The sequence below is a fragment of the Orcinus orca genome, chromosome 9 (genome assembly GCF_937001465.1).
Source record: "Orcinus orca chromosome 9, mOrcOrc1.1, whole genome shotgun sequence".
Lineage (NCBI taxonomy): Eukaryota > Metazoa > Chordata > Mammalia > Artiodactyla > Delphinidae > Orcinus > Orcinus orca.
In genome coordinates, this window is record NC_064567.1 from 25,058,595 (window position 1) to 25,074,868 (window position 16,274).

The 16,274-nt window shown below is 38.9% G+C and overlaps 1 protein-coding gene across 3 annotated transcripts in view; it reads left to right on the top strand.

The window, feature by feature from the left end:
* GRM8 (glutamate metabotropic receptor 8) overlaps window positions 1-16,274 on the top strand; it is a 775,007-nt gene that overhangs the window by 658,205 nt on the left and 100,528 nt on the right. For all 3 annotated transcript variants that reach the window (XM_049714479.1, XM_004265482.3, XM_049714478.1), the window contains exon 9: window positions 9,770-10,705. In XM_049714479.1, the coding sequence (XP_049570436.1) occupies window positions 9,770-10,705 (936 nt within the window). The remainder of the gene's footprint in view (window positions 1-9,769; window positions 10,706-16,274) is intronic.

A 16,274-nucleotide genomic window follows, 5' to 3' on the forward strand; every position in this document is an offset into this window, starting at 1 on the left:
GATAGAAAGCCCAGAGATAAACCCACGCACATGTGGTCACCTTATCTTTGATAAAGGAGGCAAGAATATACAATGGATAAAAGACAGCCTCTTCAATAAGTGGTGCTGGGACAACTGGAAAGCTACATGTAAAAGAATGAAATTAGAACACTCCCTAACATGATACACAAGTATAAACTCCAAATGGCTTAAAGACCCAAATGTAAGGCCAGACACTATCAAACTCTTAGAGGAAAACATAGGCAGAACACTCTATGACATAAATCACAACAAGATCCTTTTGGACCCACCTCCTAGAGAAATGGAAAGAAAAACAAAAATAAACAAATGGGACCTAATAAAAATTAAAAGCGTTTGCACAGCAAAGGAAAACAAGACAAAAAGACAACTCTCAGAATGGGAGAAAATATTTGCAAATGAAGAAACTGACAAAGGATTAATCTCCAAAATTTACGAGCAGCTCATGCAGCTCAATATCAAAAAAAACAAAGAACCCAATCCAAAAATGGGCAGAAGACCTAATTAGACATTTCTCCAGATAAGATACACAGATTGCCAACAAACACATGAAAGGATGCTCAACATCATTAATCGTTAGAGAAATGCAAATCCAAACTACAATGAGGTATCATCTCACACCAGTCAGAAGGCCGTAATCAAAAAATCTAGAAACAATAAATGCTGGAGAGGGTGTGGAGAAAAGGGAACCCTCTTGCACTGTTGGTGGGAACGTAAATTGATACAGCCACTATAGACAACAGTATGGAGGTTCCTTAAAAACTGAAAATAGAACTACCATACGACCCCAAAATCCCACTACTGCGCATATACCCTGAGAAAACCATAATTCAAAAAGAGTCATGTACCACAATGTTCATTGCAGCTCTATTTACAATAGCCAGGACATGGAAGCAACTTAAGTGTCCATCGACAGATGAATGGATAAAGAAGATGTGGCACATATATACAATGGAATATTACTCAGCCATAGAAAGAAAGGAAATTGAGTTTTGTAGTGGATGGACCTAGAGTCTGTCATACAGAGTGAAGTAAGTCAGAAAGAGAAAAACAAATACCATATGCTAACACATATATATGGAATCTAAAAAAAAAAAAAAAAAGGTTCTGAAGAACCTAGGGGCAGGACAGGAATAAAGACGCAGATGTAGAGAATGGATTTGAGGACATGGGGAGGGGGAAGGGTAAGCTGGGACAAAGTGAGAGAGTGGCACGGACATATATACACTACCAAATGTAAAATAGATAGCTAGTGGGAAGAAGCTGCATAGCACAGGGAGATCAGCTCGGTGCTTTGTGTCCACCTAGAGGGGTAGGATAGGGAGGGTGGGTGGGAGACGCAAGTGGGAGGACATATGGGGATATATGTATATGTATAGCTGATTCACTTTGTTATACAGCAGAAACTAACACACAATTGTAAAGCAATTACACTCCAATAAAGATACTAAAAAAAGTGCCAACTTGAGGTTCCTTTCCAGACCTATTTAATTGTAATATCTAAGAACTGGGACCCAGTGAGATGTATTTTGTGTAAACCCTGTAAGAGATTCTGAGGAACATAATTTAAAATGCAGAAAATCTCTTATTCAAATAAAAAGAAAATCAAATAAATAAATGCATAATTACATACTGTAAAATTGCCATTGAAGAAGACTACAAGGTGCTGTGTGTTGTATAATAAGGGATTAAGGAGGGTTGATACCTAATTACCTGGGAGTTAGGCATGGGGAGGACCGTGCCTGGCCATGTGATTCATCAGACATGAGGTTGAAGTAAGTGTAATGCTAAGGATGACTCTCAAACACAAGCTTGGATGACATTGTTTGGTTCCTCTTTTTTCTCTTGCCACCCTTATCTCTATTTTCTTCACTATATCTTAAATCCAGACCATCTTCTTCATCACCACCTCTTCTAACGGTTCACAGGCTCTTGTTTTGCCTGGAATCATGACATTATTCCCCTATTTCTTATCGTTGCCTCTGTATCACTCTTTTCCCTGATATCTCATCACAGTGATCTCCAAAAGAAAAAAATATATTTTTTACATATTTATATAAAGTTTTTTTTTTTTAGATGTTGGGGGTAGGAGTTTATTAATTTTTATTTATGTATTTTTGCTGTGTTGGGTCTTCGTTTCTGTGCAAGGGCTTTCTTTAGTTGTGGTTGCGGAGCACAGGCTCCAGACGCGCAGGCTCAGTAGTTGTGGCTCACAGGCCTAGTTGCTCCGCGGCATGTGGGATCCTCCCAGACCAGGGCTCAAACCCGTGTCCCCTGCATTAGCAGGTAGATTCTCAACCACTGCGCCACCAGGGAAGCCCTATATAAAGTTTTATATTTATATTTTACATGTGATCACGCATTTGGTTAAAATCCTTTAAACATCCTCTATGGCCTTGAGAATAAAATCTGAAAACCAAAACCTGGTGCTGCTTACAACATCCTTCATGCTCACTGCCGTTCTTTGGATTCCTGTCACCATTGCCTTTCATCTGGAATTCTAACAGCCTCAGCGTGTTTGGTGATTGACCCATATCTAGTCTTGGGTTCCTTCAGTCTTCTACCTTGCAGCGCAGCAATTCTTCTAAACGATAAAGCTCATCATGCCTATCCTTGTTATAACCCTTCAGAAGATCCCAGCTACCACCTTCAAGATAATACCCAAACTACTCTCAGTGGCTTATAAGGTTCTTCGCGATCTAGCATCACCTCTGTTCCCTAGCTTGCTTCTTACCAATTCCCCCAGTGCTTTTATTTATACTTTTGCTATTCTTTATACCTTTAGTTTCTCCAGTTTGTTATGACTTCTTACCCGTGAATCTTGACGTCTTTTTTTTTTTCTTTTTTGGCTTGAGATCCCCTTCCCTGGTTCACCTCCTATACATCCTTCAGGCTGCTGTTCACACATCCCTGAAGCCTATGCTTGGTGGCCCTGCTGGATCCTCTTTTAGCAGTACCATTTCCTCACCCCTTTTCTTTTTGGGGAGTTTCATACTGAACTGTGACTGGCCCTCTGCTTATCTCTTTCCCCACTTGCACTGTCACTGGAGGCCAGCAACCATGTCTTGGTCACTGTTGAATCCCCACATCGAACCTTGTCCAGAACATGCAATATGGCTTTTTATACAGCAAATGAAGGACTGAGTATAAATACTTCCTGACTGTATCAACATAGTTTGCATATTTAAAAAGTAACAGCTTTATTGAGATAATTCAAATGCCATAAAATTTGCCCATTTTAAAATACATAATTCAGTGGCTTTTAGTATATTCACAGACTTGTGTATCCATTACCACTAATTTTAGACCATTTTCATCACCTCCCAAGAAATCCTGTACCCTTGAGTAGTAACTCTCTATTCTCTTCCCTCCTTAACCCCTAGCAGTCACCAATCTACTGTCTGTCTATGGATTTGCCTATTCTGGACATTTCATATAAATTAAAATCACACACTGGGCTTCCCTGGTGGCGCAGTGGTTGAGAGTCCGCCTGCCGATGCAGGGGACACGGGTTCGTGGCCCGGTCCGGGAAGATCCCACATGCCGCGGGGCGGCTGGGCCCGTGAGCCATGGCCGCTGAGCCTGCGCGTCCGGAGCCTGTGCTCCGCAACGGGAGAGGCCACAGCAGTGAGATGCCCGCGTACCGCAAAAAAAACAAAGGAACAAAAAAACCACACACTATATGGTCTTTGTGACCGATTTCTTTCACTTAGCATATTTTCAAGGTTCATCTATTTTATAGCATATAATATTTCTTTTTAATATTTGGTTGAATAGATAAAGCACATTTTGTTTATGCACATTTGGGTTGTTTCTGCTTTTTTGCTCTAATGATGCTATGAACATTCATGTACAAATTTTTTGTGAGAACATATGTCTCCAGTTTTCTTAGGTTAAAATTACTTAGGAGTGGAATTGCTAGGTCATATGGCAATTCTGTGCTTAACTTTTTGAGGAAGTGCCAAACTGTTGTCCAAAATAACTGCACCATTTTACATTGCCACCGACAATGTAAAGGGTTTTACTTTCTCCACATCTTCAATAACACTTGATACTGTCTGCGTTTTTTATTATGACCATTCTAGTGGGTACTATGGTTTTGATTTGCATTTCTCTTACGACTAACGATGTTAGACATCTTTTCATGTGCGTACTGACTACCCATATGTCTTGTTTTGAGAAATGTCTCTTCATTTCTTTTGCTTATTTTTAATTGGATTGTATGCCTTTTTAACAGTTTAATTCTAAGAGTTTTAAAAAATAAAATCTGGATATAAGTTCCTTATCAGATACATGACATGAAAATATTTTTGTCCACTCTGTGGGTTGTCTTTTCACTCTCCTAACGGCATCTGTTGAATCACAAAAGTAATACTGATGAAGTCTAATTTATTTATTTTTATTTTGTTGCTTATTCTTTTGGTGTCATGTCTTGTCCCAGCACCATTGTTGAAAAGACTGTTTTTTCTCCATTGAATTTTCTTGTCATCATTGTCAAAAATCAATTGACCATACATATAAGAGGTTATTTCTGGGCTCTCAATTTTATTTCAGTAATTAGTCTATCTTTATGCCAGTATCATGCTGCTTGATTACTACAGCTTTGTAGTAAGTTTTAAAATCAGGAAGTGTGAATCTTCGAACTTCACTCTTCACTTTCAAGATCATTTTGTCTATTCTGGGTCCCTTATACTCCCATATGAATTTTAGGATCAACTTGTCAATTTCTGCAAAGAAGCCAGATAAGATTTTAATAGGGATTATGTCGAATCTGTTGATCAGTTTTGTATTTCCATCTTGGCAATGTTAAATCTTTTGATCCATGAACTAGGAATTTCTTTTCATTTATTCATTTCTTTAACTTTCTTGAAATGATATTTTGTAGTTTTTAGTTAAAAAAACTCTTGCACTTTACTTGTTAAGTTTATTCCTAAGTATTTTATTTTGATGCTATTGTAAATGAAATTTTAAACTGTATTTTTAAATAAGAGTAGTCTTTGCATTTGTAAAGGTTATGTAGTCTGTAATATCACATAAAACTAGGACTTCAATCTGAGAATCATCTCACACATACTATCTTTTCAAAGGACACTAAACCTACTTACCACTTTGAACAGAAGTAGAAAGCTTTGCATGACCCAAAGGAAAGGATGAATATTACTGAGGCAATATATATCTGTATACAAACATATCTATATATATGAATGTGTATACTAATATATTGAGAAACTGTATTTTGAGTTGCATTATCAAATTAATTGTGCAATGTGTAGTCATTCATATGTGAATCGTATGATTCACAAAATATACCAAATTTTGACATTTTAAATACTCATGCTAATTAAGTGCACTTGTTAAAACTATTGACTATATGGACATTAACGAGTAAACCTTTGAAAAGATGCCCAGTTTCACTGGAAATGTTTGCATGTACAATCTGCTGTGACATAAGTCAGATGAAGCATTGGGTTTTTGAATACTGCAGTGGCAAACTAGTCACCACAATGATTATAATACTATGCTTATTTATAGAGCAAGATGAAAGGAGCTAGTTAAGGACAGTATGACTAGATATCAATTATCTTTAAATGTTATATTTAAAATTTTCCCACATGTATAGTAATCATAACATTGAACATACCACTTAACATGTGGGAAAAACACGGTAATAGAGGTATTAAATTGAGCGAGAATTTTGTAGTGAATACTGGAAATGATTAATTATAGTGGGGCATTTAATTGGGAAATATTCTTATAGTCCTTTTTTTTCAGGAGTTATTAAAACTACACAGAAGAAAATTATTCTATAAAACATAATGTGTTTAATTTATGAAGCATTACTCTAGGTTGATTGGTCTGGGAAGATTAAAGATGAAAAAATGTAAGCACATTCACCCAGAAAGTTCTGGTTTTGTGGTTGCTGGTATATTTGTCTGCAGTAATAGTAGAATTTGACAGCAGAAGCCAGCTGATGGCTCACATTCTATGAAATGTACTGGATTGGAGCCTACAGAATGAATCACTATTGGTGAACATTGTCAAGACAGGAATGGGCTATGGTTTTATCCCTAGAAGGTCTATCTATATAACTATCATCCATTTGTTAGAACACATGTTTTAGACAGAAAACATCCTAATATCAGAATAATGCCAAAGGAGAGGAAGACACATGTTTTAAATGTACAGATATGGCTTCTCTTTTTACACATTATGAAAGATGGTATTATTTGTTCATATAGCAAAGCAAGAGAGCTGAATGATATTTGTTGATGCTTTGTAGCACAGTTGTGAAAAATAGGACGTTTAATGTACTCTCAAGTAGTAGTATTTTTTTTTTTTTTTTTTTTTTTGCATTACGTGGGCCTCTCACTGTTGTGGCCTCTCCCGTTGCGGAGCACAGGCTCCAGATGCGCAGGCTCAGCGGCCATGGCTCACGGGCCCAGCCGCTCCGCGGCATGTGGGATCTTCCCGGACCGGGGCACGAACCCATGTCCCCTGCATCGGCAGGCGGACTCTCAACCACTGAGCCACCAGGGGAGCCCGAGTAGTAGTATTTTTAATTTAGCAACATATCCAAAATAAATTATGTGTCTCAAATACTAATGTATTTATAAGATCCTGACTCAAGTGTTCGCTACTTGTTCTTCCTTGGGGTGGATATTGGTTGGTTCCCAGACTTCAACTATGACATCAAAACACAGTACAGTTATACATAAATAGATTCCTTGATGAAAATGTAGTCATGTATGTTTAACATGTTTACTGAAACATACGTAAATTTTCTCCATTATATTAAGAAATGTAACACATATGGCTTGACTATACCGTTTTTACTAAAGAAAATTTACAACTGTTAAAAACTTGTGGTATTTTTCATTATCTTATAACTTTAATTTTTATTTATGAAAAACATTTTTCCACTAGTTCAGTATTCAGGAAACTGATCAAGAAAATATAGTACTTAGCTTATAATGATGAATATTCATCCTCCGTAATGAGGCCTATCAGATTTGGATATATTTCTTTGTTAATAAGTCTTATTTCCTTATAGAAAATAAAGTGTATTGAGAATTAAAGAATTAGACATGTGGGTAGACAAGCTGACCTTTAAGGTCTCTAGCAAACTTGAAGTTTAATGTTTCTGAGATTTTTTTGTTTTTACTGCCTTTTTTTTTTTAACGGTAACATTATAAATCTATAGAAGCCCCAAACAAAATGCAATTTTGGTTTTACAATAATTAGCTTTGAAACATAACCTTCACAGAGAGTATTTTATTATCTTATGTAAGAGTCCATTAGGGCATAAAATCAATATTTTAGCCACTCAAGTGGAGCATTTCATTTTTCTCAATATTTTTGAGAGAAGCCACTTTCAATTTAACTTTTTTTTCTTACCTAATGGAATCTTATACATAAATAAAATAACTTTTCTAAATCATTAAAACCTAATAGAAAATTAACAGGGTTATGATAGATTGCTTTTCCTTTGTGGTGAAGAGACAAGGTAGAGCTAATAGTCTTGAGTGCCCTTAGGACACATGAATTACCATCTACTTTCTCAAGGGAGGATATTTGAAATTAAACATGCATGAATTATCTACTCCACCTGGGGGAGATCTGATAGCCCTCAGCAAGTGTTGAACTTCGGGGCTACAATTCTCTGCCCTCCACTATTCACCCCACATTCGAGAAAGGAAAGCATCCTTTAGCAATAGATCTATTTATGAGAACAAGCTCAGTCACATAGTTCCCCAAAGGGAGGCAACCTTAAGAGTGATGATAGAATATTGCTGACACTAGACACTTTGGGGCATGTTTTTGGTATAAGATAGTTGTCACTACCTTCTCAGTAGATTCTCAGTAGACTACTATACTGGTGGTGGTCACAGAATGGGTAAGTAAGCTTAATTTGAGCTGCATTAGTTTCCTATTGCTGTGTAACAAATAACTCCATATTTAGCAGCTTACGACAATAAAACACTTATCATCTCACACAGTTCCTGTAGATTGGACATTCAGAAGCAGCTCAGCTGGGTTGTTCTGGCTCAGGGTCTCGCACGAGGTTGCGGTCAAGGTGTCAGCTGGGGCTGCAGTCATCTAAAGGCTTGACTGGAGCCAGACGATTCACTGTCTAGGTGGCTCCCTCACATGCATGGCAAGTGGGTGCTGACTGTGGGCAAGAAGCCTCAGCTCCTTTCCATAGGGCTGCTTGAGAGCTCTCATGACAGTCTAGTTCTCTCCCAGGAGTGAGCAGTCCAAGAGAGAACAAGGCACAGGCTAAAGTGTCATTTATGACCTAGCCTCAGAAACCACATGCAGTCATTTCTGGAATATATTATTGTTTACATAATTCAGCCCTATTTAAAGTGGGAGTGGACTCCATGAGTGCATGGTTCCAGGAGGTAAAGTTATTGGGGGCCATCTTGAAGCCAGATTATCACAGCAAATGGTAATTTTTCTTTGGGGTTTTTATAGAGCTGGTCTTGGGAAAATAAGTTTTTTGTTTTATTTTTTTAAACATTCCTTTAGCTCTCCTCTCTGTGCCTCTTTGAGCTGTACTTTATTTCTAGAAGCCAGTACTTCCAAGTTGACTCCTTCTTCCTCAGGGGTGCCCTTCCTGTCCTTCCTTGCTCACAAATTCAATAAATATTTGAGGACAAATTGTGTGTCGATCACTGTTTGTTCACATCAGTGAACAAAATCCTTCCATTCATAGAGCTTACCTTTTATATAGTAGTAGCTTTTCATAATGAGTTGTCTCCTATGATCCATAATTTCTGGTTTGTCCTGTTAGCATTCTGTGGGATCTGATGCTATTTCCAGGTGATACTGTCAGAACTGATTTGACTTGTAGGACACCCAGCTGGTGTCCAAGGATTGCTTGGTGGTGTGGGAAACCCCACTTCCCTTGCCCCCTCACATTGGAATCGGGTCCAGAACCTTTAGTAAACACATTTAAGGAAAGAGGTCAATGGTTGGCAAAATTCCCTTAAAATAACAAGTTTGTTTTACTAGAGGTATTCTGTGATCTAATTCAAAAGAGTATGATGGAACTTTAAGGCCCCGAAGCAGAGAGAGATCTCAGCAGGGGAACTCGCTCATTTGTGCCAATTTCACTGCTTTAAGCCTACTTTTGTTCAATGGAAAACATAACCATTAAGCTATCTCACTCAGCACGGTCTTTTCCACAGTGTGAAAATGCAAGAGTGAGGGAATAAGTGAATTTTAAGCTTAAACAGGCAAAAACATTAATATGAGAAGTGTCAGAGATTAAAGTAGCTAATTTTGCCATTTCCTTTCAAAATTGACGCAGTGAGATTTGAATTTCCCCAGATATGGTGGAAAGACTTGGATCACCATTTCTATGTGTGTTTATAGCCTAGCCAGTGTTTCAGGGACTCTGGCATTTATATCTGAGCTTAGCTCTAACACGTTTTTCCATGGGACTTATTTTTTTTTTTCTGTTTTAAAACTGTTTGGGCCAATAAATCTTTCTCCAGATGTCAGATTGGTCAACACCAAGGAGGTAAATGGAACGTAATGACACTCATCAAGTTGATGATGTGAATGATTTATTGGACCCAATCATTTAGCACTTTCATAAAGTCAATATTAGGGAAAGAAACTCTGGGCTCTTATTATGGTAAACTGTACTGTCAGCATTCAGTGACTTATTACAAACCTGTGGCTAGGATTAGGATATTATAAACGGGGGACAAATGGAAGGCTCATTAATATTTTATACCCACAGGTGGAAGACATGCAGTGGGCCAACAGAGAACACACTCACCCGGCGTCTGTCTGCAGCCTGCCCTGTAAGCCCGGGGAGAGGAAGAAAACAGTGAAAGGAGCTCCTTGCTGCTGGCACTGCGAGCGCTGTGAAGGTTACAACTACCAGGTGGATGAGCTCTCCTGTGAACTCTGCCCTTTGGACCAGAGACCAAACATCAACCGCACAGGCTGTCAGCTCATCCCCATCATCAAACTGGAGTGGCATTCCCCCTGGGCCGTGGTGCCTGTGTTCGTTGCCATCTTGGGAATCATCGCCACCACCTTTGTGATCGTGACCTTTGTCCGCTATAACGACACACCTATTGTGAGGGCTTCGGGACGCGAACTTAGTTACGTGCTCCTAACGGGGATTTTTCTCTGTTATTCAATCACCTTTTTAATGATTGCAGCACCAGATACAGTCATCTGCTCCTTCCGACGGATCTTCCTAGGACTCGGCATGTGTTTCAGCTATGCAGCCCTTCTTACCAAAACGAACCGAATCCACCGAATATTTGAGCAGGGGAAGAAATCTGTCACAGCGCCCAAGTTTATCAGTCCAGCATCCCAGCTGGTGATCACCTTCAGCCTGATCTCCATCCAGCTCCTGGGAGTGTGTGTCTGGTTTGTTGTGGACCCACCGCACATCATCATTGACTATGGAGAACAGCGGACTCTAGACCCGGAGAACGCCAGGGGAGTGCTCAAGTGTGACATCTCTGATCTCTCGCTCATTTGTTCACTAGGGTACAGTATCCTCTTGATGGTAACTTGTACTGTTTATGCCATTAAAACAAGAGGAGTTCCAGAGACTTTCAATGAAGCCAAACCTATTGGATTTACCATGTATACCACCTGCATCATTTGGTTAGCTTTCATCCCCATCTTTTTTGGTACAGCCCAGTCAGCAGAAAAGGTAAGTGGCAAGAAATGCATTGCCAACGCTTTTCCTGGATTTAACTTCTTCCTCTAGGATGCTTTCCCTTCTTTCTTTTTCGTTCACTTATATTCTCTCAAGAAGCTTCAGTGTTTATATATATATATTCAAGGTCACTTTGCTCTGAATATGTGTTGACTAAGGCTGATTTTCCATGAAAAACACTTTAATGTGTCCTCCTTGGCAAGGTGGAAGATTGACAGAGCTCACATCACTTTCTGGGTCCCTTTTCCCAGTTCTGTTATCGACTAACATAACTGTTGTTTTCCAAACGTTAAAAGAGGAAGGGAGAAAGGGCAGACGTGATTCACAGGGCTGAGCTATTCCAGAGGTTTCTCAGTGTGTGACAAATGCCTCCTTTGCCGGTTCTAATGTTACTCTCAGAAAAAGCTATTCCTTAATAATTATGATGGTTTTAGTCACAGAAGCAAACTGCAACAGCAAAAACTAAGTGGCTTAATTCAGTCTGAACCGTCGTACTATTTCTCTTTAGCTCCCATTCTTATTATTTTTCCATATGTGGAGGATGGTGGTGAGGGATGAAAGAAGAAGCAATGGGCGATTATATAATGCAGTTTATATTTTTTTAGAAGTTGAAGATCAATTGAATTTCCTGAAATAATTTTCTTTTGTTACTAATCTTCCATTAACTTCACCACACAAAACACTGCATGTAAAGAACATCTGTGTGTGAAAGGAAATACATGCTGAACTGGATGTATGTGTTTCTATGTATAGAAAAGCAGAGAACTAACGTTAACCATGACTTTCAAGGTTTGGGTGGTGTGATGGAGACAACCAGCTTGAAAAACAAAGGCAAATGCTACCATTCTAAAGGGATAGCTCTTCAGCCCTAATGTGCATATGAGAAAGTTCTTCTCTCAGAGTGAGGATGTAAAGATTATTCCATCCTCCATCATCAGAAGTTGTGAGGAAGTCAAAACATCCGGGGGGGGGGGGCATTATATTCCATAGGTTCTAACATTCCAAGTAAGGTCCCACATGACTCTTAAAATGCCAACTAATTCAGAGGAAAAAATACTCAACAAGGGCATGGAGAGCTCATTAGTATGAGCATTCATCCCTTACTCGATCAATGTGGTCTTCAACTTTGAAAGCCAAAAACGTACTTCAGCAAACCTGCTGCTGAATAGAGCAAATTTGCCATGGGTTCCAGACCTGTGACCTTTCTTGACTTGAATGGCCTGATGAAAGTCCACGAATATTTTACGTAGGACCATGCTCATGGCGGGAAAATAAAGTAGGACAGTTTGGGACACGAAACTTAACCACTAGAAAACATTATATCTTGACATACACAGATGGGAATTTATTAGGATCAAACTTGTAAATTTAACATAGGAAGGGATGTGTCGCTCAAAGTTTATTAGGTCTGTTTTGACATGGTTAGTTGGACTAGTCAGGGAAAAATATTGTTTTTCAGTGTCTAGAAATGTCCACATTATGTGAATTATTGATAACATCAACCTAACTGGTACTTGTATTTGTGTTTGAACCTAGAACTGTCTTTTTTAACATATTGTTTTATCTAGAGAGGGCCATAGGAAGTTTATTTTGTTTTCTTGTGGACAACAAATATTTAGCCAAACAAAATCTCCTGAGTTCTGATATCTAACTCCCTTTTCTTTTGTTTTCTCTTCCTTTACATTTTATAAAAGGCAGTCTACTCTTACTTTTCATGTTGTGACGTCAAGGATCTGGGGGAGCAAATATAAATGCTAATAAGATGTTATTTCTATTCAGGGAACTCTTTCAGTGACTCAATTTTTAGAAGAAATTTTTAGAATGAATAAAATCGTGGTCCTACATCAAGCTATTGGGCGCCTTCATAGTAATGCAAACATGCATCATAGTAAGTTTTTTTTAAGGTAACTGAAAAAAAACCAAATGACCATTGTCTCTCAGATAAGAACTCTGCAGCTGTCCCCTGAGGAGCAGTGATGGAGACAGTAAGAGTTTCAGGATGCAATGGACACATGAATAAGCCAGGGCTGGAGGCTGCCCAGTGCTGGGCCTGTGGGAGCTGTACATCCATCTGAAAACCTGGAGTGTATGTACATACTTATCGGTGTGGATCTATCAATGCCTCCAGAGAGATGACTGAATGCTAGCCAGAATTCTTTTTTCTTTTTTGGCTTTGTGCAATCAAAGTAAGTCAGAGAAATACACTGTAAGACAGATTTATAAAATATGTTAATTGGAATTTATTTGTATTCATGATATGATTGATGTGGAAATGAGTGAAGAAATCAAGAAGGAACACTAATTCTAGGAATTTTCAGAACATTGGAAAGTGCTCAAATTATGTAGTTAGGCTTGGAGTTGCTGAATTTAGACAAGCTTTGCATCAAGAGCTATTATTTGATAAGTAGCTAAGATTTGCTACTGAAGTATTTTGTGTAATACACTTATGTGTCATCCTAACACTTCACGTTAAAATTTGCTTCCTGCTATTCTCTGTCAAAGTATCTTTAATTACTCAAAACAATACACAGAATGTTTGAGAGTGTTTATTTTTTCATGTTGCTAAAATTATTGGCACAGATATTAAAAGTGAGTACAACTTTTATATCTCTAAAGGCAGGCTTTCTCTAAGTTTTATTGACTTTGGAGGACCAAAGAGCTGGTCAGTTCTACATTGTCCTTTATGATGCTCAGCCAGTTAACCCCACGTTATCAGCTCGAAGTGTGTGCAACAGTGAGGAGGCACACACAGCCATTAATTCAGCAGATCCGTATTGAGCACTGTGTCCAGCATTGTGCTAATTACTGAACCATGTCGGTCAGTATCCCCGAGCCTTCCTCGTACAAAGGCGCAGCCTGTCTCCCAGCTGATGCTGCCTGATGCCTGTCATCACCAGCAAGTACCAGGTTCCAGGGCAGGAGAAGATCAGGCTCAAGGGCAGGGGGAGATGGTGAGGAGTCAGATGTGAGACGAGAAAGCGAAGAAAAGAACTGTGCATCCTGTAACTATGCATCAGTGACATAGAATTTATAACACGGAAGAGCAAAATTTCTTCCAGTATGCATTTAGTTATGTTTCACGGAGTCATGTCTACAGGAAAAAAACCCATCTAGCCACACAGGTCTCTTTGAAATTACAAGAGAAGTAGGAATAAAAAGTAAAATTGGTTGACTAATTTAGACAGATGTTTTAGAAAACCTCTGAGTAAAATCAAGTTATAAAGGGACATTTGTAGCATTCATGAGGACAGACAGCTCTCCAAAGTATGTCTCCATCCAATGATAAAACACCACTTAATTTTCCCACATTCTTTTTTTTCAGATTTCAAAATCAAGATGAATCATGTTTTTTCCTATAGATTTTAATGACATCATTTATTAGCTTTGTATCTACTACAGCATTTTACTAACTCATAGTTTAAATGCACTTTCTTTTTTCCTATAAAAAGGTGGTGTGAAGGAAGGGCAGACACACTGCGGCACAGACAGGGACCAACTCAAACTTTCCTAATTGGGTTGAAAAGACAAAAAGTTAAAATATAATTAATGTAATAGGAAGAGAATCCCCAGGGATGGTTAGGGGCTGTTAGGATGGCAGAAGTCTCTTAAATACGTATCTTACCATCCCTAATTGGGTTCATAAAGTCTAGATAATCAGACAAAGGTTATGACACTGCCAAGCTCCAAGGAGCACAGTGCTTCAACCAGAGCATAGGATGGAAACAAAACAAAACACCCTCAAAACGGAAAAGAAAATAAAACTCCAAACTGTCAAGCACCCCATATGTGCTAAACCAGCCTTTCTTCTTTCATCTTCTGGATAAGTCGTGTAGCCCCTATGTAGGAGCTTAAATACAAAACCTGGAGTTATCTTAGACCCCTCCCTGTACTCACACTCACCTCCTCTCACCTTCAAATGTCATCCTGTATCAGTTCATGGAGGGTAAGCCATGTTTGTCTGATATATATCTGAATGAATGCATCTCTTAACATAGAGATTTTCATGCAATATATTCTCAATAAATACCTATTGAATGAGTAAATAGAGTCCCTTGCACAATAATGACATACTATAATAATAAAAATCCTTATTATTTAAGTTAGAATATGGCATAATGGTAACCTTATATAGTCATCATATTGTGATCCCCACTGCAACTTTTTTTTTCTGAAAAAATAAGTTTTCTCCTTTGAATGATGGGCCAAATACATTTCTTTTTAAAAATTTTGTCAGTATCACTTATTCTGATATAGGACTGCTAAATATTTAAGGAGAAATATGAAAAGGAATTCTAATAGCTGTCCTTAGTTTTGTCTAAAATATACAAAACAAAGGAGAATTGATGCTGTTTTCCAGGTGCTTTGCCATGTCAAAAGTATCTCCCTTATTCTTTTTATTTATTTACTTATTTATTTATTTATTTTGGGCTGTGTTGGGTCTTCGTTTCTGTGCGAGGGCTTTCTCCAGCTGCGGCGAGCGGGGGCCACTCTTCATCACGGTGCGCAGGCCTCTCACTGTCGCGGCCTCTCCCGTTGCGGAGCACAGGCTCCAGACGCGCAGGCTCAGTAGTTGTGGCTCACGGGCTTAGTTGCTCCGCGGCATGTGGGATCTTCCCAGACCAGGGCTCGAACCCATGTCCCCTGCATTGGCAGGCAGATTCCCAACCACTGCGCCACCAGGGAAGCCCTCTCCCTTATTCTTTTACTCTGTCGATTATAAGGTGAATGAGTGGAGTAAGGAAGAGCATAAGCTCTGGAGTGGGAGGATGTGGGTTCAAATCCTGCAGCTCTGCTAAACTAGCTGAGAAAATTCAGTTAAGAGGCTAAATTTGTGCAGATAGAAATACATTTCCTGGGGAATGCAAACTCAGATATAAAGCAGCATAAAGCATTTGCCTGCCATCTGTGCCCAGCCCTATTCACAAACTAAAGCAGACTTGAGTTCATACCATTTAGGAAAGGGCAGGAAGATGATTGACTTAAAAAATCCTCTCGTCTCATTATGGTGTATTTTTGTATTAATAGATACCTCATGGTAGTTTTGCTGAGAGTTATAGGCTATGAGTCATGAGGCATGTTTAGCACATAATAGGCAATCAATAGATACTGTCTGTTATTACAATTAGGCTGTGTTTCACGCGGGCAGGGATCTTATTTTATTTCGCTCACCATCATCTCCTTGACACCTAGCATAAAACCGTGCCCGGAATGGGTTCTCCAAAAATATTTGTTTAATGGTTGAATGCATTTAAAATTATCCAGATAATTGCATCAGTTTCTCCAGCCGTCTGCGGAGCATCCCAACCAGACATGTTTTCGCAAACACAGGGGCTTGCCTGAGGGTAGAGTACACAAGATTACAAAAGTTAAAGATGGAGACAAGAATCTGAAGGACTAGGTAGAAAGAGAAGAGAGTGTTGTTCCTGAGGCAGTAATGTAACTGCCTCCATATACTTAGCAGAAAATACTAGAGGAGAGGAAAGTGTCATCAGAAAGCAGTTGCTGGAATACTTGGGTTAAAACTGAAAAGTTGAATAACTCTAACAAGAGTTGTGAGAGGTAG